This window comes from Pteropus medius, unplaced genomic scaffold, assembly GCF_902729225.1.
Source record: "Pteropus medius unplaced genomic scaffold, Ma_sr-lr_union100, whole genome shotgun sequence".
In the NCBI taxonomy this organism is placed as follows: domain Eukaryota; kingdom Metazoa; phylum Chordata; class Mammalia; order Chiroptera; family Pteropodidae; genus Pteropus; species Pteropus medius.
The window spans coordinates 8,854,997-8,879,563 of NW_024351543.1; the positions used below are offsets into that span (position 1 = coordinate 8,854,997).

At 40.8% G+C, this 24,567-nt stretch overlaps 1 protein-coding gene across 5 annotated transcripts in view; it reads left to right on the forward strand.

Moving 5' to 3' along the window:
• The window catches only part of LOC120586721 (kalirin), a 434,187-nt gene that overhangs the window by 379,020 nt on the left and 30,600 nt on the right, over window positions 1–24,567 (forward strand). For all 5 annotated transcript variants that reach the window (XR_005648786.1, XM_039843223.1, XM_039843224.1 and 2 more), the window contains exons 24-29: window positions 909–975; window positions 1,570–1,679; window positions 11,036–11,105; window positions 13,507–13,596; window positions 18,355–18,447; window positions 23,383–23,494. Coding sequence is in view for 4 of the 5 variants with exons in the window: in XM_039843223.1 (XP_039699157.1) it covers window positions 909–975; window positions 1,570–1,679; window positions 11,036–11,105; window positions 13,507–13,596; window positions 18,355–18,447; window positions 23,383–23,494 (542 nt within the window). In the remaining variant the exon portion in view is untranslated. The remainder of the gene's footprint in view (window positions 1–908; window positions 976–1,569; window positions 1,680–11,035; window positions 11,106–13,506; window positions 13,597–18,354; window positions 18,448–23,382; window positions 23,495–24,567) is intronic.

Here is a 24,567-nt window from a genome sequence, read left to right on the forward strand (position 1 = left end):
GGTCAGTGAACTATGACCCACAGGCCAAATCTGACCTGCCACCTATTTTTCTTTAAAGTAAATTCATTGGGGTAACATTAGTTAATAGCCACCTATTTTATGTAGTCTGTAAGCTAAAAATTCTTTCTTAAATTTTTAAATGACTGAGAAATATCAAAAGAAGGATAATACTTTGTGAGATGAAAATTAGATGAAATTCTTTTGTGTCCATAAATAAAGTTATATGGGAACGCAGCCACACTTATTTTTTTACATATTGTCTATGGCTCCTTTCACCCTACAGTAGCAAAGCTGAGTGGTTGTGACAGAGACTGAATGTCCCACAAATACATCTGGCTCTTTATAGATAAAAGTTTGCTAACGCCCCTGTCTTGGTGGTGGTGTCTTGGCATATATTGTTGTTAGCTTTTAAACCTAGTTTAACTTATGGTACTGGGAATTGTTTTGGTGTAAGTCAAAAGTTCTACTGAACAGAAATTGTCATTCTGGGACCTGTAGGAGAAACATAGGAAGCTGAGATTCAAGCTATCTGGTTGGTGAAGATGAATGTGAATGGTGCTGCATGCTTATGCACACATGCAAACACACATGTGCAACCGAGAACACATACGTATCATCAGCATAGAATCACAAAATAGAAGAACCGGGATGAAAAAGGGAGAGAGAATAGAGAACTAGCTGAGCACAAACATTCCAAGGGGACACAGAGCAAATGATCTGAGTGAGTGGGACTCAGAGGGTAATACTCAGAAGCAAAGAGTTTTGAAGGAAGGGAAGAGACATATTTTGGTAAAGTAGAAAAATAGAACATTCAAGAATGTCATAAATGCTGGAGTGGGAAAGTGAAGTTTGAAGAAAGGGAGGCATTATATCTCTGACCAACTCAAAGCCTGTGTGTCTCCTCCTAGATTCATTATGGCTGAGCTGCTCCAGACAGAGAAGGCTTATGCGAGGGACTTACACGAGTGCTTAGAGGTAAGTCTTGCAGTAATGAGTTCATAGCTTGTCAGTGTCGAGTCTTTGAGAGGAGCACAGTGCTCTTCGTCTTCTCCCAGAGCTCACTGAATAAAAAGCCAACCAGGGGAAATCTTTCTCCTGGAGTCAATACTAAATGTATAGGAGTTTAAAGTACTTTTGAAAAGAAACTTTTCTCAGACTCATGTTAGACCAGGCAAAAATGTGTGTGTGTGTGTGTGTGTGTGTGTGTGTGTGTGTGTGTGTAAAAGATACTGGAATTCAAAATAAAAACCATGACACAGTGAACTTGAGTTGAGTCAAATCTGCGTCCTCCCCACGACAACTCACTCCGACACACACATATTTAAGAAATAAGAAAAGTGTGGAGTTTGTGCTCCTGCTAAAGGTTGGGATGTGTTTTCCTAGCAACGTTCGAGATAATGGAACATTCAGCTTTTCTTCCTTTCCATTCCGCTTATTTCCCATCTCACTTGTTACACTCTACATGCATTCCTAGTCTGAGTCTTATCCCACGAGTTTGAAGGCTTGTTTATTTTGTCTGTATTTCATGTGGCAGTTCTTGTGCATGCTGAAGCTGTTGTTGTCTTACAGACCTACCTGTGGGAAATGACCAGTGGTGTGGAAGAGATTCCCCCTGGGATTCTTAATAAAGAGCATATCATCTTTGGCAACATCCAGGAGATCTACGATTTTCATAACAAGTAGGTTGGTGGAGGGTTTCAGCGGAGCACACTTGGGGCCATCCATACCCAAGAACGGGGCTTCCCAACAAATGGATCGAAACTGGTAAATCTCAGTAAATTATTATCTGTTAGATTTTCTACGTCAGTTGCTGTCAGACTTCTTTCTCATTCACCCATCTTTTTCCACTGTTGTCCAGACTTCCTAGTGGAAGGTGAAGTATTCGGCAGTGTTGTCCTAAGAGACCTAAGTGGCAACATCTTCATACCCAGTCAGGATGATAACCAGGCTTTGAGGAAATAAAAGTAGCTTCTCCTCATTAAAACTGTGGGAGATCCTGACATTAGAATTCATCTGAGGCTAACCATTCTACCTCGCGGGCCTTAGGTTTCAAATTCTAATGATGTTTTCTTTCACTCTGAGTATTTCCTCCATCCCCAACTACCCCATCATCCCTACTCTCAACCAGAACAATAACATAGATAGATAGATAGATAGATAGATAGATAGATAGATAGATAGATAGACAGACAGACAGACAGACAGACAGACAGACAGACGATAGATTAAAATACCTAATGGAACACATTTCTTGACAGCTTATAAGGGAGAACATCAATTGGCCCTGTCATAAGTAGAATCATAGAGCCCTAAAACCTCACAACTCATTTTGTCCAGCTCCCAACTCGATTCAAATATCTTTTCCATAGCGCACCAAACAACATGTTCCATTGTTAACAGAATGTCAGCAAGAGCATTGGTTGATTAGTTATGTAACCAACTAATGGAAATAACTCAGGTTCTAGAATACAAATAGAGAATCTCAAGGCACAAGGAATATGTTGGTACGACGTCCTAGAGCTCCCTCAGGACCCTGTTTTAGAAAACGGATAAGAGGTAAAGATTCGATATTGTAGGATACAATTCAAAGACATTCCTAAGGTCAGACTAGTCAAGGCTTCTACTGAGTTCAGTAAACATGCTGGAGATAAAACTGCCAGCTCCAAGAGTTCTTGAGGAAGCCATGTGTACAGGTGTAGCAGCCACCCTCAGGCAGGACTCTACAATAGCACTGCCCAGAAGAGTTTTCGGCAATGACAGAAATATTCTATGTCTGTGCTGTCCAGTACAGTAGCTGGAAGACATATGTGGCTACTAAATACTTAGAATGTGACTACTACTACTGTGAATTGATTTTTTTATTGATAACTTTAAATAGCAGGTGGCTACCATACTGGACAGCCCAGCTCTAGAACATGACACCTCAGTATGACCCTTTGCTAAGAATTACTAGGAGGAAGCAAGAGTTGGGTGTAAAAGGATCCTAAGTTCTAAAAGGTCTAAACAAAAGGGTGGAGAGTCACCCCTCTCTTGTCAATTCCTGATGAGTAATCCACCGTTACGTCATTAATGGCATCAGTTTTAAAAGAACATAAAATGTGTAGCTAACGTAACATGTTAATCTTGTCAGATTATAAAAACAGTAAACTGGAGGGGAGGAAAAAGCCTTCTGACTTTCTGGAACACGTGATAAAAATTCCCAGTCTTTTTTTTTTTTTTCTCATCACAGATTTTTAACATTGGTTTGTCTGGAAATCTCCAGACACAAAAATAGTCTCTCCTCGTGCCTTTTTAAAAAGACCCATTTTTGACCACTGATTCCAAATTCTGTCATCTGAGCCCAACCCAGCATTATCTCATCTCCCCCAGGATATCCGAGAAGACAGGGGACTGGTGGGCAGTAAGTCACATTACATTGCTTTTCTGGTTTATGATCTCTGGAACTGAGTCAACACCTCTCGCTTTCCTCATATTCTTACCAAACTGACTAAGTATCGAAGTATAGAAGTCTAGAGATCGCAATGTGAACTTCCTGTGAGTCCTGCTGTTGTCAAATTAATGTGTAAAGGGAGAGAATATTCATTTCCAAACTGATCGATTGTAACAAAATATCTAACATAACCATGCTTCTCATCTGGTTTCACCATATCACTGTAGTAAGACATGGTAAGCAGTTTGTTAGTTTTTTAAAAGCTGAAAATCTACCTACCAACTGCAAAATATAATGTTAAGAAACCCCTTTAAAAAGTCAAATTAAACCATATTAGAATGCTGTACTCTATAGAGGAATAAATTCAATTATCAAGAATACAGCTACCCAGCAAATGTTACCTATTTATAACAGTATAAGAAACAAGAAAATAAAAACCAGCCACTGACAAAACCAGAAGAGATACCACAAAGATAAAGTTATTTTTTTTATAAAAGCACCTTTCTATCCTCTCTAAAAGCCACTTTACCTCTCGGTGGGATTGCTTCGAAGCCCATAGCAATTTAGAAGCAGCAACTAAGAATCAAGAACAGTTTAATTCCAGCAGCATAAAGTAAAACCTGACAGGAAAAAAGACAGACTGCAACAAAAATATGCAAAAGAACCAAAAAGATAAAAATCATAGTGGTAAAAAGCTACTCAGTATTGGTGCAAATAATCCTATATCCCAATATAAAGCCCAGCAAAGCCATGTCTTGCAGGATAGCAATAATAATCGATATTAGTAATAACTTCAAATTATTAGTATATTCTGCATTAAAAAGCAAGGAACTCTGTAATGCATTTGGAAAGCTATCCAAGGGTGATATGGTATTGATCTTTTAAAATGGTGTCACTTCGAAAAATGAGTACCAAGATTAGTTGTGTGTGTATGTGTCTTTCAGAAATTCCCAAGCACCAAAGTTTCTGTTAAGAAGAACAATCAGTATGTAGAATTTAATACCTATGAGTAGTGGTTTTAACACAAATTGGAGGTTTAGATGGAATGATACTTCATTTTACCCTCCATTCTCTCCATTTTTATACCACATTTCTTTTCTACAGAACTCAGTTAATTTATAAAATCATGAAACTTACCTACACAAGAACTAGATCTACTTCTTTTGGATTTTGCTAAGCATTCCAGGAGCACTCAAATAAGATAGTATATTCCACAGGCATGTTATCCAGGTCCCACACCGTTATATTAATTACCTGAAATAAGTCAGTTTTCTGCAAGCATTGATTGGAAAGATAAGCCGAGGACCAACAACCAAGGCTCGACAATCTTCCTGCACACTCCCTCCCTCCAGTGCCTAGCATTCTCAGCCTGGGGTGTTCCCAGGCCCAAGGCGGAGGGAGCAGGGCCAGAGCTGTGTAGGACTGAGCTAGGAGCACTGGCCAGGCCAGAGTCAGCCTACCAGGGTAGCAGGTATCCAGGGTCAGCCGGGAGCAGAAGGTGGTGTGCAGTAGGGGGTGCAGAAAAGGTGGGGGAAGTGACAAACGGTTAATGATCAACTGAACCAGGTCCACAGTTACGCCATCTTCCTGGAGTTCCTCCTTGGGCCATCCCTGTGCTAGTTTGGAGATGGAGCTGGTACCTGGTGATGTGTCAAACCCAGCCTCTGCCCTTTGAGTTCTGGGAATTAGGTACCAGTGATAAGGGTGGAGGTGAGCAGAAATGCAGTTCAAAGGAGCAAAGAAAATAGCCTCAGTTAGGGTAATCGGAATGGCTTCACAGAGGAGAGGGCATTTAAGATGGAATTTAAGTAACAGGATTTTTATAGCTAGAGATGGCTCCCTCAATGAGGGAGGAAAGTTTGAACAAAGGCCCTCCAAGGAGGAGAGTGGTGAAGTCTGGCAGGGAGGCTGAGAAAGGAAATGGGAGGGGTCTGCGAATGAGTCTCAACCCCGAATCTCTCCATTAGAGATCTGGCTGTCACACCGTCATGTCTGTGTCTGTGAGACTGAGGTAAAGGAAAGGAGAGGTGGTGGGCGGATGTAGTGCGAGTCAGAAATGGAGGGGACGGGGACACAAAGGAGGGGAGGAGAGAGACAGAAGGAGGTGGGAAAGTAGGAAAAAATACCTAGACAAGGAGAAGTGAGACAGAAAGTGAAGCGGGTGGATAACAAGGGGGAAAGAACAGATGGGGAGGGAGAGGGAAGTGGGAGGCAGTAGTCGGGGGAGGAGATAGGTAGATAGGAAGTTGAGGGGCAGGTGTTGGGGGAGAGAAGGAGGGAAAGAAATGTATAAAGACCTGGCCCTCCCTGGGACTGCCATCCTATTGCAGGCGGGAGAATCAGCAAGGTGTTTATCAAACAGTTTTGATCACGAACCAAGGGAAAAGATTATGTATTATGTTTTAATATAGCATGTATAATAGGGCATTAAGTTGTTCAAAATAACACCCTCACAATGTGCGATGCATGCTGATATTTTAGATGAGGTTCCATTTCTCCTCCTCTCCCTCCTCCTTTTTCTCTTTCTCCTTCTCCTTAGTGCTGATTTACACCCACTAAACTGATTTTACAACCTCATGGGACACAGTGGGTCAGTCTGCAGCTACGAGGCGAGGAGTTGGCTCCAACAGGTGCTGAGACGAAGGATGCACAGCCCAGGGCGGGTGGGCAGGGCCTCGCTGCCAGGCTGCTGCAGCTCCTCCTTGCCTCTCCCACCCGTTCCTGATACACACACCCCTCGTTAATATATGCATATGCTATGATTTCTATGCTCCTTCCCCCTCTCCAGTGTCTTCGTTATTTTATCCCATTGACTGAAAATCATAGACGTTAACAAAATATAAAAACCTGAAAAAAGCCTTTAAAGATAATCTAGTCCTATCCTACTCCCTGGTTTTATAAAAGATTGTGACCTGCCCAAACCAATTAATAGCACAGCCAAAGATTCCAGGTCTTCATGACTCCCCATTACATCACACTGTCATTTTCTTAATATTTAAATGTCAAGGAAAAAGGAAAAGGAAGACCTGTTGTGAGTTTTCTTAGGCGCCAAATACACACTTGAAGGGATAACTGCAGCCCTGACACAACCCATCAGAAGGGCTGTATAAAAATGTATCTATGTCTTTGTTGTTGTTTATTTATTCAATAAGCTGTCAGCATTGGTACTGGTTATAGATATTGAGGAACACCCAAGGCAAAGCAAAGTCTAAGCATTTATTTGGATGTGTCAAAGTAGTATTAATTTTAGTTGTACACGCTAACTGCTTAGCATCCATGCCTAGTTGCTAAACAGCACATTAATTGGTATGTATAATATTAAATGTGAGATTTTTATATTTAAACATTAAACTTGTTTTATGTCTATGCAATAATTTTTGATTCATCTGATCATACCAATTCAACAAAATTAGGAAATAGTAGCAAAACCTCTCAACCGGTAGCAGCTTAGCAAGGTAATTTCTGTTTGAGGTTGGAGGTTGAGGGTGGGGAATATGGCGAGTAGGAGTCCAGCCCTGCACACTTGTCTCCTTCATCTCTAGCCTAGGCCGAAGTTCTGGGTGTGCAGTGAAGGGACAGAGCCAGCTGATTCTCATGGCTCAGCCTGGGTGATCAACTGTCGAAAGCTCTTCCATGAATAATCCCACACCTTCCCTGGAGTGCACATGACTTTCCATTAGTTTAGTAACTGCTCCAGTATGTTAACCAACTGTCCTAGCCCCTGCAATCTCTGAGTCTGTTAGGTCACTAATGGATTCTTTAGAAACGATCTCTAGTTCCACTTGTATGAAAGCAGTAACCCCACCCTGCTTCGATAAGGCAGTGTCCTGGACTTCCTGTTAATAAGTGATCCTGATGCCTTTCTCCCCGCCCTACCTCCAACTTTATGTATCCTCCTCAGTGTTCTTTCCCCCCTTGCCACAGCCCCACCCCTGGCATTACAACAAGTGTACGTGCATGAGATCAGCACACATACACACACACACACGCACACACACACGCGCGCGCGCGCACAATGTCATCAACTATATCCCCCTTTAAATGCCAGCTGCACCCTTGATGTGAAGGTCCATCTACTGGACCACTTGGTGAGTCCCAGAAGGACTGGGACTGTACATCAGCTTTACATTTGGAAAGAATAACAAAATCCAGATGACTCAGGGTACCTTTGGAGTGGTGCTGTTTCCAAAGTTACTTAATGACAAACCTCAGAAAGTCTATCAGTAAATGCTGGAGGTTTCATTTCTCAAGATTCTGTACAAAGCCAGAGGGAAGCATTTTTCTCAAGAAGCAACTGCACAATATATTGCATTGTAATTACTTGACAGAGTAATGACGTTGCTTAGATCTTGACATTTCTTTAAAAGTTTTATTCTTAAAGAATCACAGACATTTACACAAACACTTAAACTACTTGCTTTGCTCATTCTCCTATGATTTATCACATGTAATTGTTGAAATGGTGAGAGGACCAAGATGTTGCTATAGAAATGGTGGAATATTCCATCATTTGTGAAGAGAGTTGCGACCTCTTGTTCTTTAGTTTAAATGCATCCTATTTGAAGTAGGTGGAATGCTATTGATCAGACTTACCTAATGTGTCATCTTCATGAGCTTCAAATGAAAAACAAAATAGAGTTTACTATTGCTACTTGCCTTCAACAGTTTCGTTGAGATGGTAGTGAATATTTTACTCAAAGTTGTGAATTCATAAACGTAGCACAAGATTTTTTTTAATTCTAAGCTTTTTTTTTTTTTTAATTTAAACATTGAGTTCTGTAGAGTCAACGTAGAATCTGCCAACTGCAAGCACACTGGAATCTAGGGCAGTTGCCTTCAGATGCTGGTCAGTGGACTGGGTGCATTGCGATTACCCAGAGAGCTTTTCTAAACAATGCAGATACTCAGATCCTATTTCCCAAGGTGAGGGAGGGAGGTAGTACACAGCTAAGTGTGGGGACCACTAACTAGGGTTTTTCAAGAGTGTTCCTTGTGACAAACTTTGATACTCCCACCAAGTTTTCCACTCCAAAGAGAAATTTGGGAAGCACTGCACATTATGTCACTTCAGAGTGATTTATAATGTACCTCATCGTGTAATAGGATTTTAGAAGTCCTGCAGTAAAGAAACCAGCTTACCCCAGCATTTCCCAAACTTAAATGATATGCGACTTTGGAATCCAACTTTTACGTCAACACTCAACCAAGATTCTCCCAGGATATGGTTTGGGGGAAGGTAATCTACTACTATAGGTTTTTTTTAAACAGAGGCTTGGTAGAGAATGTTCCCTAAAAATAAGTCTTTAGAAGTGGGGAAGAGTGTGAGATATGTACGTTTATCAAAGAGAGTATGAGTTTGTTAAGGTTGAGAAGCACTGATCTTGAGGAAGTAGTGTTTATTTAGTGCCTACTACATGCCAGGCACCAAATGGGGTTCTTTAACTACGTGGATTTATTACATCTTCACAACAGCCCCACAACGTTGTTATTTAAAGATGAGAAAAATGAAGCTTTGGAAGACCCCTCTCACAGCTGCGACTAAGTGTGAACTCTAGTTCTTTAGCCTATGCTTAGTTGTAGGAGGAAAAGAAAGTGAGACATGGAATCAGTAGAATGGCAGGCTAATGGCGGTTGCTGTTAAAATCTCCATTTTCCAGAAAGGCATTCATTGTAGGAATAATATTCTATGCATTTAATTTATTTTATAGTGCTTTTATTTCTTAAAGATTTTCAAACTGAGCATCCTCCCATAAGCTTTCCATAGCTGCTATCACAAAATGTCAGGGAATTGCACTATTTAAATTACCAGGATTTTTAATAAAGTTGCTAGCCCTGTCTTCAGCGTCTCAATCAATGATCAGTTCTGTCGGTATAATTACCATTTGTTTAAAATTAACCTTAAGTGACTAGGCCACTGACCTTGGGTCATTTAAAGAAAGAGGGAAACTGTGAGTCATCATGGGTGTCCTTGCAACTTCTAAAACAAAAATACAATTTTATATTTTACATGGGATGCCATGATCCAGGCTGTTTTACCATTTATTTGATAACCCTTAAAGGAGAAGGGTCTGCATACCATGGGAGTCAGAAACTAGGGGACTGGAGTGAGAGCTTGAGAGTGGGGAGGTGGAGGATTCCTGTACGCTTAGCGTGTTTATTCTAGTGCCTGGGGCCTCCAGATTCTCCCTGCTTTTTCCTCATTCTTCCAAGTTCTTCTTCCTCCTAGGTCCTCCTTTCTCTAATGCTATTCATTTTCTGTCACCAGTTCTAGTCCTAGAATAGCTCATCAGATTCTCTTTCCCCATTTGCCAAGCCATGCCAGCCACCACCCCCAGGCCCTGTTCAGTCCATCATGGCTCAGAATTGGATTTTCATTCATTGTCTTCACTGAGATTTATATTGAAGGCCTCTATGAGAAATGACCACATAAGGAACCTTGCGACACCTCCTAAAAAACTACTTGTGAACATGGCATTATATTATTTAGTGTTCCTCAAAGAAGAGAGCCACATAATAAAAGTCTTTTAGGATTCAGTTCCAGATGTAAAATATATATGAAAATTAATATTATGTTACTATATTAACATATTATGTTATGTTATGGAAATTTTCCAGAATTAACATATTATATATACAGTAATGAGCCAGATTGCTTTGTTTTGCAACTAAAAAGGATGTTTCCTTTGTGGCATTTAAAAAGGTTTAATTCTCAATTATAGCATTATATAATATTTTTTCTTATTTCGATTTTAGAAGTCATATTAAATGCATGTCACCTGCAATTCTTCTAACAGGAGCAGTAAATATGATACTTAATTGATTTTTGAGCACATATTTGCATTTCCAAAGCTCAACTTGCATTATAATTATTCTTGTTCCATGATTCAGATCAGGGTACTCTAAAATTTGCATGTTAAGAAAAGATGATTATCAACAAAGAGATACTGCGAGGAGTCCCCAAACCTTTTTAAGTGACTTTCTTATTACTAAAGTGATACCCGTTTAGTGTAGAAAAATTTAAATTGCAGATAGACAGAAACATATATATCATCTTTGTTCCCACCCACCTATTATTATTAGCATTTTGGCTTTCCAAATATGACTTGCCAAATATTTTTACTTGCCCGTATATATGTTTTAAACCAAAGCAGCATCTTTCTCAACTCTATGGCTTATAAGTACACAAGTCACACACACATAAAACCCATAACCAATTCTAATTAAAAGATATTGCTGGAATGCTTGGACGATATGAGTCAAGTAGAATAAGTCAAATCAGTAAAATTTATTTTTTCCAGTAGAGGAGGTAAGTGGTGGAATATTTCAGAACTGCTTTATATCTTATTTAATTTTTGAATTTTTAAAATCAAAATTAAATATGAAAGTATAGATTGAGAAGTCCTCCCACCACCATCTTCATCCACCCTGTTCCTTCACCCGGTTTCCTATGGTAATAATTTTTTTTAAACCACTTTATTGAAGTGGTTCTTAGTGAAAAAGCCATGTAAAAATAAGGGAGGGTTGTGTTAGCCTCAGCATAATCCTCTGGGGACAGAGGGTCAACAGAACAGAGATGTCTGACTCAGCCTTTCTCTCCCCTTGCAGCATCTTCCTCAAAGAGCTGGAGAAGTACGAGCAGCTGCCTGAGGATGTGGGACACTGCTTTGTTACCTGGGTAACCTACTTGAAATCCTTCTTCTCCCACTGCCCCATGCTTTCCAGGAGTTCAGAGAGTACCAGACGGCATCACTATTCAGCCTCTGACCTGAGGATTGGTGTCACTGACATTTTAATGTAGGACCAAGATCTGTAGAGCAGGGCCAAGAGTAGATCTGAGGGCAGCAGTCCCTTCCAGAGGAGTAGAGTCCTCTCTGGGACAGTGTGTCCGAGTGCTACACTAAGTTTTCTAAGCACTTTCTTAAATTGAGATATCAGGAGATTGGAACAAGACCACCACCCATGGTAGAGGAACTACTCCAGCTCCATCCACTAGTTTTTGTTTTGTTGTGTTGTATTTTTTGTTTGTTTTTGTTTTTAACTGGATGAGGATTTGGGAATAAGAAGTTTAGGAATCCATCAAAGTACCAAAGCATTGGTTATGTTTTCTTCCTTAATAGAGAAGAACAGACTCCTTGGGTATCCATCCCAATTCTGACCTTCATGATGAGTATGTAGTCATTCTTTTTCTTGGTGCTCTTATTTATGGGCCTAGCGAATGGGCTGAAGGTACCAAGTTCTAATTATATAAATGGAAACAGTCTCCATTAGCATCTCCCCACCATGTTATTCTGAGCTCAGGTTCGTGATATGAGTGCAGACATCTCTGGGGAGGTTCACCCAGCACACTAAGTGCAACTAAACATGGCAATACTTCTCCAGGGTCAGGAGTTTTAATATTTAATAATTATCGAATTATAACTTCCACTCAAAATAGACTACTTACTCTTCAAACTGTCTTCACGATTCAAGAGTTTATGCTCGCAACAGCTCTACAGAATAGGCAAGGCTATGGTTATATTTTATATTTTATAGATGGGAACCTTTCAAATGAGCTAGGAGATTGACCAGCCCACTGATATATAAGTATCACAATTAGTTCTGCGATTCAAGACCCGAGTTGTTGTTTTTTTTCATGAAACTTTCACATTTGTTTCTTGGCATTCTCTCATTTCTTAAGAAAGTCTCAGACTGCCATCCTATTTTATGCTAATACATTTTCTGCCTCTAAATACATGAGCCCATGCACACTTCACATTAATTCTGATAAATAATTTTTGAGCCCTTGCACAGCCAATGGAAAGAAAAAACAAGACTGACCATTAAATGAAGAGATTTTTTTGTATCTTGTTTCATACAATTTGTGGATTTGCTTTACAGTGATAAGTATGATTTATCAACATCTCTTAGGGATGATGAATATCTCTCAGGTATTACATAAACTCAAATATTGGTCTCAGAAAACCTTTGGTGATTGCATAAAATATGCACATTTTGCCAAGAATTATCCCAAGGTTACTTTCTTAAGCCTCATAATCTTAACGTAGGGCTAGTGCAGGAGTAGAAAGAATTGTTCGTAATGTATTGAAAGGCAATGGTTATAACCAGGAAGTTTGAAGTCAGCTTGCCTGGGCTGTACTTCTTTCTAACTATGGGAATTTAAAGTTGCTTAACCAACCTATGCCACAGTTTTCACATGTAAAATGGGGATGATGATACTAGAGCTCACCACATCCTCTCATGAAGATCGAATGAGTTAATATATATAGAAAGCACTTAGGAAGATACTGGCATAAATGAAACCTGCTATAATGCGTACCTTGGCTGCTTTCTCAGAAAAGGACATCCCAAATGTTCTATAGGCACTAAGATGGGCAGCGTTCACAAATGCAAAAAGTACTTGGTGGCCAAAATACTCACACCTTTCCCAGTAGAAAGGGTGAGTAGCATTAATCCAGAGCGTACTGAGAGAAATAAGAAATGAATTTTCACCAAATCCTAACATTCTCGACTTTAAGAAACAATCTGGTTAGGACTTATTGCTTAGACCCTGCACCAAAGGGTCACCATACTTTCTTTTCTCCCGTCATTGCTTTTGAGAAATTGGAGATGACAGCATAGTCACTTGACACACCCTACAAACTACCCCCAAAGGAGACATGGTGTACCAGCAGATCTACCTCTGAAATAATACTTCATTTTCATTCTTTGATTTTTGTTTTTAGAGCAAATGCTGTCATTTTTCAAGATGGGAAGCACAATTGTGGGTAATCCAGAAAAGGGGATAATCTCAATAAATTCTGTCCAATTTAAGAATACATTATGATAAGTGAATTGGTTTTTCTAATTCTTTCTAGCACAGACTAGTATTAAAATGAGCTCATTTTCAGATAGCTTTCTCCTGAAAATTTGTTAGGGGAGCATGGGCCAGATGACCCCAGAACATTTGCCACAGATAATCCTGTGGCACATCATATCTGAGGGTTTAACTGCACAGCTTTTGATGGGCCTTGTAGGCACAGTCAACAGAAGGGAAAAACAAATGGATGCTTATCTGTTATTGTCTTTGTTCTTTTTAGGCAGACAAATTTCAGATGTACGTCACCTACTGTAAAAACAAGCCTGATTCCAATCAGCTGATCCTGGAGCATGCAGGCACCTTCTTTGATGTAAGCAGTGATTTTCCATTCTTGAGCCATGGTTTAGCAGGTGGAAATGCTTTTCTACTTTGGAATAATGGGTTTTTAAGTATCTTTTGTTCCTCACTTTTCTTTATTGGCCACCCCAAACCTCTATCTCGTGGATAAAGCATGGAAGAAAACAAAAGCAGTGTTTTCTTGTTTTGTTTTATCCCATCCCACCTCAAGTGCTGTGATTTTGGACAAGGAGCACTTGCCTCGGTGTTTTAACACCAACCCAGACGAGTCATAAACCTCGTATGTAGAGGAGGCCTACTGTGATGCAGGCGTTAGTTAAGATGTTTTACTTATGCTTCATATGTAGCTCCATCAAATGTAGGGGTTCTCAAAATGTGGTCCTCAGACCACCCATGTCAGCATCACCTGAGAACTTGATAAACGTGCGTATTTTGGACACCTTCCTGAAGATCTGTTGAATCAGAATCTCCAGGGCTGAAGCCCAGCAATTTGAGTTTTAAGGAGCCCTCCAGGTGACTCGCCCACTCAGGTTTTTAAAATGCTACTCTGATGCAGTCGTTTCAACTTTGAATACACATTGGAATCACATGGGGAACTTTGCAAAATACTGGTTCTGGTTCCCCCTGTGAAATTCTGATATGATTGGCCTGGGTATGGGCTGGGCAATTAAAAGTTTCCAGGTGAGAGTCATGTACAGCCAGGGTTGAATACTTGTGCTGTAATGGAGCCGGGAGAAGAGTCAGAGTGGACATGCCAGCTTAACAGGTCCTTTGGTTTCGAATGAGGATCCAAGCCTGTGGATTAATGATGGTATAAGTCTGTATAGTGCTGGTCCCCAGAGAGTGACCTAAAGTGATAGAATCAAATGGGTCACTATAGGTTGCAGAGGAAGATCAAGAGAGAGAGAAGAAATGAGGGGGAAAAGGAAATTTAGTGAAAGACTGTAGCGTGATGGTCATTCTGGCAGTCTACCTTTCTGAATGAAGGCAGCTTCATTCCTTCCATAAATATTTAAATGTAAATTGTAAGCAAGATAGTGTGGTAGGTAGGAGAATACAGATGTTTAAACATGGTTCCCACACTCAAATTTTCAGAATAAACCTTTTCTGAGCATCTTTCTAGCCTGATACTGCCATAACAGAATTGTTCAGTAAAGATCATATTGTTCAATGAAGAAATGACTTGAATGAGAGAAAGCCAGACAAGAAAAAACACATGATTTTTTTAATGAATCATCAGTATGGAAATGGTCTAAGTGTCCCAAAGTGGAATGACTGAGGTTAGATTTTGTAAAACAGAAGACTCAAAAAAAGTGCTTCTCTAACTTGGTATCAGAGTTTATTTGGATGCTCTATGCCATTATCTTTGCTTAATTATGTATTTTCCTTAAGATATCTCTGGTTGATTATTCATCAACAGTCCAGAAGGGTCCTTTTAAAGTTTTAAATGCACTGTGTCCTGTCTTCTACTTAGCACGTTTCTAAACATATGTGTCCTGTGCTCTGAGCATATCTTAGACTGTTCTGCTTTCTTATCTTTGCTCACACTGTTCCCTCCGCCTAAAATGGATTATGACCCCTCTGTGCATACATGTACATGCACACACACAGTCACTCTTCAGAATTCTTCCTATCCTTTGCAGGTCAAATGTTGCTTCCTGCATGAATCCTTTCCTTTCTCTATGCATGTGTAGCGATTTGCCTTTTGGCAGGTTAACAATGTACCTTTCTCTCATACACACCTCCCCCCTTTGTGAGCCCCTTGAGGTTGACTGATAGTTTGCTTGTTTCTTTTTGTACACGGGACAGTGTCTGGTGTTAACCGTATTTTCCTTTAGTCTTACATTCCTCAATGCCAGTTTCTGGACTTGGATTAATAGTGAGATCTACCCCAAATTTCTTACCCTATCCTCTATTTCCAACATAGTGCCCAGTGAGCCTCTACATTAGTTGGGAAGGCCAGTGGAAGCCAGAAATCCAGTGCAGTATGAATTCCTGGAGCTTGTCCTGGAGATGGGCAGGGAGAGCAGTAAACTCTCCTGATTGTTCCCAAAGCTTTCCAGATAGCATATTCTCTGTAACTTCTTTTCCGTTCCATCAGAAGGGTTTCCCTATGTTCTACACTTAGGAAACATCTGCTTTAGGCCCTCATTCTATAAAAGAGATAAATCCTTAATAAAGGCAATCTCTTATTACCTGTTAAAGAGAACACAGAAAATTGAAGTCCTAGAAAGGCCCACACATTCACTGGATCCAGAATTTTCTACTCCCGATGTGAGAAACTGTGAGGCTTTGATGTCTGATGCTGTGTTGGTTACTAAGCTTGGTTTGTTGACCTAAATGCTGGAGGCAGCCACTTCCTAACTGCTCCACATGCAACCTTCTCAGAGCTGGGCGTCTTTTCAGAGAAGGAAGACTATCAAAGGTGTGTTTATTGCCTGTGCTCTCTTGCCAAAGCTCCCAAATAAATTCATGCTGTTCATTTGCCCAAAGAGAGTCAAGCTGCCAAACGTTTTGCCTATTTATTGTTGAACAAATCCTGCTGTAATCAACACCTCTAGGGAAGAAGCAAATAAGTGAGAAAATTGCTACTTTATGGAATAATTGACAGGAAATGGAATTTTTTTTATCATTCCCTCTTCTTCACCCTCCTCCGTGGCCACGTAGCAAGTCCTATCTTGTCTAACTTTAAAATGTTTCTTTTATTCTTCTCAATGCTTTGTTCTCACTAAGCTTAGGGAAAGCCCCCATGTTAACACACCTGGCGGTATACATATGGATTATGGTTTTAATATATTCACAGACATGTGGAACCATCCCCATAGTCAATTTTAGAATATTTTCATTACCTCAAATAGCAACCCTACACCCTTTAGCTCTCACCTCCCACCTAATCCTCCTACCTATTCTGCCAGCCCTAAGCAACCACTGATCTATTTTCTATCTCTATGAATATGCCTATTCTGGACATTTCCTTAAAATGGAATCATGTACTATGTTCCTTTGTGACCGACTTCTTTCATGTAGCATGATGTTTTCAAGGTTCATCTGTGTTAATAGCATGTCTCAGTCCTTTGTTCCTTTTTATGGCCAAATAGTATTCCATTGTATGGATATACCACATTTTGTTTTTCCATTCATCAGTTGGTAGACATTTGGGTTGTGTCTACCTTTTCACTATTATTAATAATACTGCTAGAAACATTGTATACAAGTTTTTGTATGGACAAATGTTTTCATTTCTCTTGGGTATATACCTAGGAGAGGAATTGCTGGATCATTTTTGTTAGCTCTATGTTTACAAACTTGGATTGTTAAATAACTTCCTAACTGGTCCCTCTGTCTCTATTTCCCTGCCTCTCCCTACCATGTTGCTATTAGGCTCATATTACTTTTTCTAAAATGCTGCTTTCACCATGTTTTAGGATCTAGGTACTTTACCATTGAGAAGCTCACCATCAAATCCTAATTCTTTATTCTAGCTCAACTCCATCAAAGACCTAAATACATGTTGTTCATCTAACTGTATTTTTCACTTTTTCTAGAATCTCGGTATACATCTTCTGTACTATTCAGGCATGGTCCTCATTATCATCTAAATGCACAATGACTATTTCCTGTATATTTTGTTTTATATGTTTTCCCTTTATAGAGTACCATTCCTTCAACTTTCTGCCACAGCACCCTTACCTTTCCTCTAAGCCCCAGATGAAGGCTTTATCTCTACAAAGATACCGACGACTACTCCTGGACCCAATGACTCCTTTCTAGTCTTGCTGGCTGTAACCAATGAGAACGCTTTTTGTTGTCCTTTTTTGCTCCCTGTTTTATGTGTGTGAGTGCTCTCCACTCGCTAGAATATCAGGTTCTCGAAGGAAGAGAATAAACATGAACACTTCTCTAACCTTCCGAACACCTCAACCTTGGGGAGTGGAAGATAGAGAGGGGACTACTAGGAGAGACTCGGAGGCACAAACAACAGTTAGAGACCATGGTCATAGCCTGGCCATGAATGATGGGTAGTATCAGTGAAAATGGGTGGGAAAGACTGGTGTTTCCCTCTTGTCAGAGGCAACAGAAGGAAAACAACTAAAAGTGACTCCATCGTTTCCAACTTGATAGACCTGAAGAATGAGGGAGGTACCACTGATCACAATGAAAAAATTATAAGGAAAAAGTGGTAATTCCAAGTTGGGATGTGTTAAATTTAAAGAGAGGAGGGATGGGGAAAGAGAGCTGTACCAGTGCAGGTTTAAGAAGGAGACTGAGAACAGACAAGACTCGGGAGTCGTCGGACTAGAAATCAGAGCCTCGCTCTCTGCCTTCCCTTTATTCTCATCCTCTCTTTTATTTCCTTTCATTTCCTCCATTCTGGGTCTGTTTCCCTTCACTTCTACTTCTTTATCTCTCCTTTATCCTTCCGTTTTACACTTCTCCTTTACACTTTCTGTTTCTGGTTTTATCTTTCTCCATTTCTTAAGTTCCATTTTGGTTTCATAAATCTACTTTCTTTTCCTTAAGCTCCCCTTTCGCTGTCTCTCCCTTTTTCCATTTATATATGCATCTTGGTCTTCCTTATTTCTTTTTCCATTCCCTTCTCTCCCATCAAAGGACAGTTTTTCCTAATTGTCTACTCTTTTTTTCTTTTCTCCTCTCTTCTTGCCCTGCCTACCTCCTCCCATCACACACACACACACACACACGCACGCACGCTTACGCTTTACCTGCGCCATGTCGAGGAATCTAATGGTGCCTGTTTTCATCCCTGTAGGAGATACAGCAGCGGCACGGTCTGGCCAACTCCATCTCTTCCTACCTAATTAAGCCTGTCCAGAGAATCACCAAGTACCAGCTGCTCCTGAAGGTACCTCCCCTCCCCTCTGTCTCATCTGCAGCTAATGCCCGGGCCGTCCCCGCTTTGCCCAAGGATAGGACACTTTCCCCCTGAAGACCTTCCCTCGACCTAGAGTAAAACTTCAGAGATGAGCTCACACTGGCATTGCTTGCTCTAGACTGCATGTCCTTCCTATCTCATGAAATTCCAGATGCTTATTCATAGAGGGAAAGAGGAGAAATGGGAGCAGGAAAGGTTGAAACTATTTTTACACCTACCCACCACTGCACAGCTTTTAGCGATTGCCACCCCAAGCACTGGCTGGTACTTAGAGCCTCTCCTGTCTTCCCCTCCTGGGGCAAATTTCTGGTGATGTTCTCTGCTTCTGATAGGATCAAGGGTCAAGATCTTAGGGCCAGTGCCAGTCTGCATGGGCAGTGGAGGCCCAGGGCTGCACCTACCATTGCTTTAATCTCTGTGTGTCAAGATTGTCAGATTTTGAGAGAAAATAGTCAAAGAGTGCATACTAAAACACAATCACACTCTTCTCTGTAGTATCCCATATGTTAGGGGTTCTTCTGAAGCCAACCAAGGGATTTGGATTTTCTCCAAAATCTTTTCTTTAAAAGTCAAGTAATCGAATTAGGTAAAGTACTAAGTAATTTGGGCTGATTCTTCTCAAACAAGGATACATTAACAGTCTGAAAAATATGACATTTCCCCAAAGAAAGCCTGGGAAATCAATATTAGAGGCAGTTATATAGCTTTTGTCTATATTAATTCTTAAGGGCAGAGTTTTCCCTAAGTTTGAATGTTTTGCTGGTTGCTCCTCAAATGCAAAGGATAGTGAGAGGAGTATTGTAAATAGTATATAGTTCCAGAGAAAAATCTGATGCAATTCAACTCATGTATAGAGAGATTTACAGAATATCACATATTCTAGCTTTGCTAAATTTGAAAACCAGTCTGGCTTCACATCTAGGTTTCTAGTCATGCTGGAGTGTGCCCACTGGTCTGGTCCATGGGGTCTGCCTGGCTTAGTGCTTGTGGTTCTACGATGAGCAGAGTGGGAGCAGCAGTGAGCCTGCGCCCCAGACCTTTCTTTCCGGGTCTAGGTCAGTGCAGGGCTATGCACCATCCTTTCCCTTCAGCCTCCTTCAAACCTACTTCCTGTCTCCAAGAAGAGACTGTTGGCTTCTGCTCCCAGGCACTGAAGTCGTCCAACCCTGCAGAAATGGCCTAGAGAATTTAAAATGCAGCATCATGCCGCTGGCCTTTACTGAGGACTAGTGTGAGAAGTAATGGGCAGGATACCTTGGCCGTTTTGGCAGAACTGCTTTTGGAGATGTCATGCTCTTTGTGTTTTGAAGTTTCTTTTCTAAAGACTCAGAATTTCTCATGAGATCCCAGCGTGGGGCAAGGGGAGGGGAGCCTCTCCTGAAAAATTGATGTGCTTTCTGCCTTTAAATCACAAGAGCTTTAGGTCTGTCTTTGCTTTTGACTATCAGATAGTGTTGAGTTCTGTGGTTACTTACAGTAGTTTCTCATTAGCCCAGATTTTTGTGTGTAATTATCTTCTTCCTATCCTGCATAATGCTTGACCCTTCTAAATGATTTTTCTTATGCCAGAAGATTTTTTAAAGTGTGTGTGTGTGTGTGTGTGTGTGTTTTAATTAAGTATCTCAAAGCCTTTTCAGGAATTAGTGGAGTCGTGAATTCAAACAAACAAATAAACATGCAGAAACACCTCACCCATCCACACTGCCAGTGTCTTAAATCAACTAAGATGTAGTTCTAAGAGAAATACAGCTTTTCACCTCCCCATTTTAATCCATAAGGCTGAGGTTCTTAGGATTAATTTTGTGACAGGGACAAGGGAGGGAGATAGAGAATGGATAGGCTGTCCTGTGTTTGCTTTAAGCAGATGGAGGGGTGGGCTCTGGGCCTTCGTTTTGTATTGAATCTTTTAGGAAGAGATGATTGTGCAGGTAATTGAGAAGGGAAAGATACAGTAGTGGGAATTTGATTGTGGAGAAGTTGTAGAATTATTGGAAAGAAGACTTAACATAATTTTGACCTCTGTTATATGTGCTGGTAGCAGAGTGCCTGCTGATTAAAAGAAATAGTTTCCTGAGCTTTTACTGTAAGTAAATAATATAGGATTCATTTGCTCATTACAGTCAGTTTTATTCCAGATAGGTTAATATTTAATTATCAATATCCTCTGGGGTTCCTTACTTTAGGTGTTCCATGAAAATAAAAGCTATCTATCAGTTAGAGTGTTCAATATTCTCCACGTAAATCTGCTACAGCTTTCCTTTTGGAGTGTAAATTAAATGTTCAGCCTTCTCTTCATCATAAACTATAGTGGGGATCTGAGGAGAGCTCATTGGCTTTGCTGGTTGATCAGTGGACTTGCCAAATTGCTCTAAACTAATTGGTGCTTCCTGTTGTAAACTGAAGCATATTTCTTGTTCCTCTCTTCTGTTCCTGTCTAGAAGTTCCTTTTATAATGTATGAAAACAAGGTTAGGAGGGTTAGAATTAGGAAAGGAGTGGGGAGAATCAAAGAACATCAGACTGGCAGAAGTAAACGCAACTTTCTTAACGATGCCGTTGTACTGATGCCGTGGTACCAAAGGCAGAGCTGAGAACCGGTCGCTTCTACCTGCCAAACACGTGCTTGGGCAGTTTACCGCTTCTGTGGACACTGAGATCTCCCTCCTTCACATGGAAGGTGTCCAAGATAACACAGAGGGTTGAATTCTTATGTCAGATGCTCACTAATCAGATAAGTTACCAAGTGTAAAGCCTTGCTGCTAATACAGACAAGTACTGCATAATGTTTCAGTCAACTGTGGACCACATGGGTGACGGTGGCCCCGTAAGTTTATGATGGAGCTGAAAAATTCCCGTTGCCTAGTGACAGCGTAGCCATTGTAATATTGTAGCACAATGCATTACTCATGTGTTGTGGTGATACTCAGTGTAAACAAACCCATTGCACCTCCATTCGTATAAAAATATAGCACAGACAATCATGAACAGTACATAATGCTTGATAATGGCAATAAACGACTATGTTACTGGTTTATGTATTTACTATGTTATACTTTTTATGATTAGAATGTACTCTTTCTACTTATAAAAAAAAAAGTTTGCTGTAAAATAGTATGCTGTGTTACACCGGCAGCAGCTTCATATGTCTTGTGTTTACCCTGTCTCTTGATTGCATCATTTTTCTCTTGTGCTCGATTTAATCTCGTGTTGTTTTGAACAGTAACATGCTGTACAGGCTTGTAACCTAGGAGCAATAGGCTGTACCATATAGCCTAGGTGTGTAGCAGGCTGTACCATCTAGGTTTGTATAAGTATGCTCTGTGATGTTCACGTGATGAAATCGCCGAACGTGCATTTCTTAGACTGTATCCCCATTGTTCAATGGCTCATGACTGTAATTTCAAGAGTACAAATAATCTCAAGGCAGAGATAAAACAGAAGTCTAGGACTTCTACCAGTTCCAAGTCCTTTCATGCAGCATCAGGATGTGCTATGGCTCAAATTAATATACAGGTTTCTAAATGATATGTGCTGTATCATCTCACTTACCCCAAAGAGAGCCATTCTGTTCATGAAATGTACTCATTTTTTATTTAAATAGTTGTATAACTTACGTGATACTTTCCAGGGAGCCATGCTCCTAAAGCTACAGATTCCAGGTTTGTTTACCCTAAGAAGTTTTGGATAGACAGGCCAGATATATTCTACTAAAAGCATTCCATAGATAAGACTCTCCTGCTAGCAAGTACCATTAGTTTATTCTCCAGGATATCAGTCATTAACATGTTTACAAGGTTTGATCTGGTCAACTTCTTCCTTTCCTGGAAATACATCCTTATCCATCCATCCATCCCCTACCTTCTCCCTCCCTGAACCCCTCAAGGAGAGAGTATAGGCTGCAGATCTGATGCTTAACTATTTCCCTCCCAGTGGCAAAGCAAGCAAGATCCAATAACCCTGATAAGAAAAAAATGGAAGCCATCAGTTTTCTGCTTTGAGCAAAATCATTCCACATGATCTTTATGATTACTAAGATAGTTGGAAATTATCTTTTCTTCCTCAACCAGATACTATATATCTTTTATGGAGATGGTAATGACCTAGTCTCCAATGAGGAAGTAAAGGAGAGGGCATGGTCCAGGAAGTCTCCGTATAATGGAGGACATGGTGGAGACAGGGTTAGCATGGTGGATGGAATGCAGGACTTGGACTCAAGAGACCTGAATTCAAGCTCCTGCATGGCCTCTAGTGAATTCTATAACCTGGGGAAAATTTTTATCCCTCTAAATCACATCTTACCTGACAATGCAAGAGCTAGCCTAGAATCCTGTCTGTTGGCCCCAGGTTAGGAATTTCTGATTCATATGATCTGAAAATCTTTTATAATTCTGAAATGCTATAAACATTTAATATCTATAACCCCAGATTGCTACTGGTATGATCAAGTCATCATTCAGGCAGTAGAGGTATATAAATCAAACTGGTGCTAACAGTAGGTGTGCAGTGATATATAAGCTGTGTGCATTCTTTGCACACCCTGTCTTCTCTTTATGATTCCACGGTATCACACCACTGTTCATGTGCTTTGCCAGGGGTATTCCTTCTCCAGGAGGGCAGGTGAGTGACAGAGAATGTCCCAGTTGCTGACTTGTGGTGTCAGTCATTTGGGAATTGGGTTTGAATTGAGTTAGTTTGGATTAGGTTGAGCTGAGGAAGCTCAGTCAGGGAAAAATTGTGGTTGAATTCTTTGGAGACAATCCCAGATCGCACTCCACTTTCCTTACAGTTTAGAGGCAACCATCATAGAAAATGAAGATGGTATATAATTTGCCTTGAAGGGTTATTGGGTGGGAGGGTGGGGAAGCTGGGGCAAATGGTTCTAATTGTGTCTGGACTTTTTTTTCAGGAGCTTTTAACTTGCTGTGAAGAAGGAAAAGGGGAACTCAAGGATGGCCTGGAGGTGATGCTCAGTGTCCCAAAGAAAGCCAATGATGCCATGCATGTCAGCATGCTGGAAGGTAGCCGTTCTCTTAGCCTCCCCGAGAGAACCGCCTCCTTTCCTAAGACCAGAGAGCTTGTGTGGTGGGAGGGAGGCGGCATGAAGCCAGGAAAGGGGCAAGGCTAGAAGAGAGAAGGAATGGCAAGTTGTTACGTAGGTCCTCGGGAGGCATGAGAGAAGCTCTGCAGGGGTCAGCCCAGCTCACGCTCACCTCCAAGTAGGACCAAGACCAAGTCATTTCAGTTATGTGGACGACTTGCCACCTGTGTGGTCTTCTAGGACAGGCCATCATCCTTACTATAAGTGTGCCGGAGCCCTGACCCACAGCCATCCTGTTCACCTTCATGCATTTGTATTACCTTTGTTCTCAAACTAAGTAGAAATCCACACATGCACACACACTGTTTTCAGCCTTATGCCCTTCTCTCTCTTTTTATTATAGTAAAACATACGTAACATAAAGTTTACCAATATCAGCATTTTTAAGGGTACAGTTCAGTGGCATTTAGTATAGTCACATTTGCATGCAACCACCCTTATGCCATTCTAGCAGGTGAGAAAAGTTCAGCCAGGTAAACCTGAGAGGACTTTAGCAGAGTACGTTCATTCTGCTGGAACCATGTTCTTGGGGCCCAGTACTTGTCAGAGTGAGACTCCAATAAAGTGCTCTTAACACCGCAGAACAGATGGCAGAGCAGCCATATTGGGATGGAAGTGATTAGATGGGTTGACTCATCCTAGACTGGACTGGCGAACAGGTGTTAGGGAGATAAGTGTATGCTGTTGTAAGTGTGTAAACCCGTGTGCTGTTTTTGCTTTTATGGGCTCTTAATTCCCCAGCACCTCTCCTCCTCAGTGCCCCCATCTAAAAAACTTAGTCTGATCTCAATACTTCCTGGGCCACCCTTAGCATAGAAGTCCCAGTTTTACAAGCAAGGAATCCTGGTTACCTTCTTCAGACTGAGCACTAACCGTCTGAACAAATTCTTGTGGTCACAATTTCTCCGCCCCTTTCTTTTCTCTTGGTACCTGCCTCCAACCCCCACCCCTGGGTATACCCTTCTCCTCCAGCCTGCACTTGACCTGTATTCT